Genomic DNA, 3,296 nt, shown 5'->3' with positions numbered 1-3,296 from the left:
ATCATATGCATTAACTATAATTTAAAAAAAAATACATATAACAAAGGAGTGACATTATTGTCAATTAAGATGGATATCAACATTTCAAAATGAATTTAAAATTTGACCTAGCTATAATTAAGCATATAATGAGTTGGCTCACCACATTCACTTAGTGAGTTAGTGGCCACCGGTTAAATTGCAATGGACGAAAATTCTATTGGGCTTTAGTGCTAACACATGAAATATTGCATTATAGTTTGAATTAATAGTAAATTGGATGATGTTGGAGTCATTAAGCATAAATAAACCAGATTATTAAAATTAAGTGGATCTAACTTATATAAAAATCGAATTTAAGTAAAGATTATTTCATCTATATTTTTATTTATAAAAAGGATTGGGATATAATTGAATTCGTATATCTGGTCTCTCTCTTATATTTTTGTTTTTTCTCATTTTGCTTTTTATCTTTAGTGTTTTTTCTCACTTCTAAAATTTTAACCCAAGACTAATGAATATGAAATTAAAAAAGTTTATCATATACTAATTTTACACTTTTATTATTTCACATATTAACTATAATAAAAAATTTAAACAAAATAGATTAATTAACATCTATAAAGAACATTGAGATTTTAATTTCAAACAATATGTATGATACTTTCTTAGCTTTAATTTAATAGTAGACATCATGTACGAACCAATAAAAATTCCTAAAGTTATTACATATCTTAACGAAATTTTAAAATATTTTAATAGCATTATTGGGAAATAATAATGGGACTCACTTTATTATTTTTTAAATAACCACAAATATATTAGTAGTTTTTTTGGGTTGGTTTGGACTAATTAGGAGAGAGAGGCAGTGTATTACCAACAAGGAATGTCACCATGTGAGAAGCTTTTTGTTGTTGGGGCCTTAGAAACTTCATTGCTTTTTTTCTATCATTGTTGGCAAAGTGCTTTGTGAATATGGATTCCACTTCGTCCATTAGTCTAACAACCTTTAATTAATTTCAACTAAGATTATTATAATAATACAAACAATCACCATTAGTAGTCAAATTAAAGCTACACAATAATATAACCCATTCTCCTAATTCGTATATATATAAGTAAGAATATTATCATAGGATCCAAACAAATTAAACAAATAATTTTAATTTAGTATAAAAATTCAATTATAAATTTTTAAATTATAAAGACTTAACTTAAAATTTGATAAAAATATAAAAATTAACAGAATAAGTAACCTTATTTTTACAATATTGCTTCGTTCTAACATAATTAACGTGATTGTAAGGGAAAAAAACAAGGACACATACCTTATCAGAACTAACGAAATGGGACCTCTTCACTTCTTTCAAATAATTTGTGGAGGTCTGTTGGCAAGAAACCTGAATGGGAAAATAAATTGGTTATATAATTCATATCATATCATGAAAATATACCTTTAAAAAGAGTTAATTAGCATAAATATAAATTGAACTCTGTATGCATAATTGTTCGGATGTATGTGAGTTAATAAATAGTTTATGTCCCATTATTCTTTATAATTATATTCTTATTCATTATGTATCACTCGATCATAGTGCGTGAGTATATCCACTACAAAGATGGGTACGGTCAATACTGAGAGCAGAGGCTAAAATGCTATCAATTTCAATTATGATGGTGACTTTGATATTTTAATTAATTATTATGCATTAAATTAATTTGTTAATTTTAATGACATGACTCCAAACATGTAAGTTAATCATTATATCTTTAGTCTATCTTATATGCACATATATCACTGAAAAGTAATATTTACACATACTCATCATTATTGGTCAATATAATAATAAGCAAAATTATTGTATGATATGAATGAATAAATATATTACAAATCAAATTAAAATAATAAATGTTAAATTATTTTAGATGTATTTATTTTATTTGTGAAGTCAGAGTACATGACATTGTTTAGCCATATACATAATGCTAATGTTTATTTAGAAGAATTGAAGCAGATAATAAACTGATAAAACATGACATTAAATATCTAGAAGACTGATTGAACTAGCTAACTTAGCATGGGTGATAATTGTTTTATAAAACTTTAATTTTTCAAAAGTTATAGATGTTTTGTCAAGCAAAAATAAAATTGAAAAGAAAAGGAAAAGAAAAGAAAAAAGAGAAATAGATATTTTTAAAAAAGTGATGCTATTACCATAGAAGCTTCATCCTAGTATTGTCCCTAAAGAGACAGAATGCAAAAATCACACTGAAATGTATTTAATTTGAAGCCACACCTTGTCAAATTTTTTCAATATCTTCGAAAACGCCACCATATTTAGTGAGCTGCCAAAATAAGAGAATAATGTTGTTAGAAAATAGCTATCTCATAAAAGGTGCTTTTAGAAAGTACGTGTACTAATTAATTAAAACTTTATATTATATAACCCCAATATCGTTGAAGACATGCATATATTAAGTAAAGGAATCAAATAAAAGAAAAAAAAAGGGTAAAAAAAATTGTAGCAATATACTGTGTGTGACGAAAGAAATTAAATGAAGCTATTTGGAAATAATACGTAAAATTGTTTCACAAAGGAATTTAAAGTTTCACATTTTAATTATATAATCCCAGCATTTATTATGCGCCTTGTTCAATTAGTACACCACAAAGGCAACGATTTTACTTTGCACCTTCCTTTTCTAACTCAATTTCTTTTCCTTTTTTCCTTAATAGCAAAATGTTTGCCACAAATTCCCACTTCCCTCCCAAAAGTATGTATGTGCTCGATAAAAGTATAACATTAAAGTGTAGGTTTGATGAGTTGTGTAAAAGTGTTTATTATATGAATATTATGATTATACATATTATAGGTTTATAACTAGTTGATACATATTGATTAACAAAATTGTGAATTTTATCAATGTCACATCATGTTAGTGCAATTTCTTGATGATCACAATTCATATAATACAAGATGGTGTATTTTTTTTATTTTTATTTATCTAATCATTATTTCAATCTTTTATAGCTTTGGTGTGAGCAATTTGGATTTGGTGACCATATTTGTCGTGATTGTATTTGTTAGGGGGTGGCAGTTCACATTATTAGATAATTCAGATATCGATCCTTCTTCTTTAATAGAAACGTCTCGGCCTATATAACCCAACTATCATTTCCTGCGTCTACAAAAAACAAATCTTATATATTACGTGGCACTATGAACCTCCATGCAATGCAAACTTCGTTACATTCATATATAACCTTACTTAAATCCTTATCTATCCCTCAATCCAATTCAAGGCTAACATACCTC

At 26.4% G+C, this 3,296-nt stretch overlaps 1 protein-coding gene across 1 annotated transcript in view; it reads right to left on the bottom strand.

Annotated features, from left to right (window-relative positions):
• The window catches only part of LOC107625288 (phosphate transporter PHO1), a 22,694-nt gene that overhangs the window by 7,105 nt on the left and 12,293 nt on the right, over window positions 1-3,296 (bottom strand). The window contains exons 4-6 of the mRNA XM_016327898.2: window positions 2,277-2,325; window positions 1,308-1,379; window positions 857-986 (exon numbers count right to left, since the gene is read on the bottom strand). Coding sequence (XP_016183384.1) covers window positions 857-986; window positions 1,308-1,379; window positions 2,277-2,325 — 251 coding nt within the window. The remainder of the gene's footprint in view (window positions 1-856; window positions 987-1,307; window positions 1,380-2,276; window positions 2,326-3,296) is intronic.

Source organism: Arachis ipaensis, chromosome B02, assembly GCF_000816755.2.
Source record: "Arachis ipaensis cultivar K30076 chromosome B02, Araip1.1, whole genome shotgun sequence".
NCBI lineage: Eukaryota > Viridiplantae > Streptophyta > Magnoliopsida > Fabales > Fabaceae > Arachis > Arachis ipaensis.
This window is presented reverse-complemented; position numbering and strand designations above follow the sequence as displayed.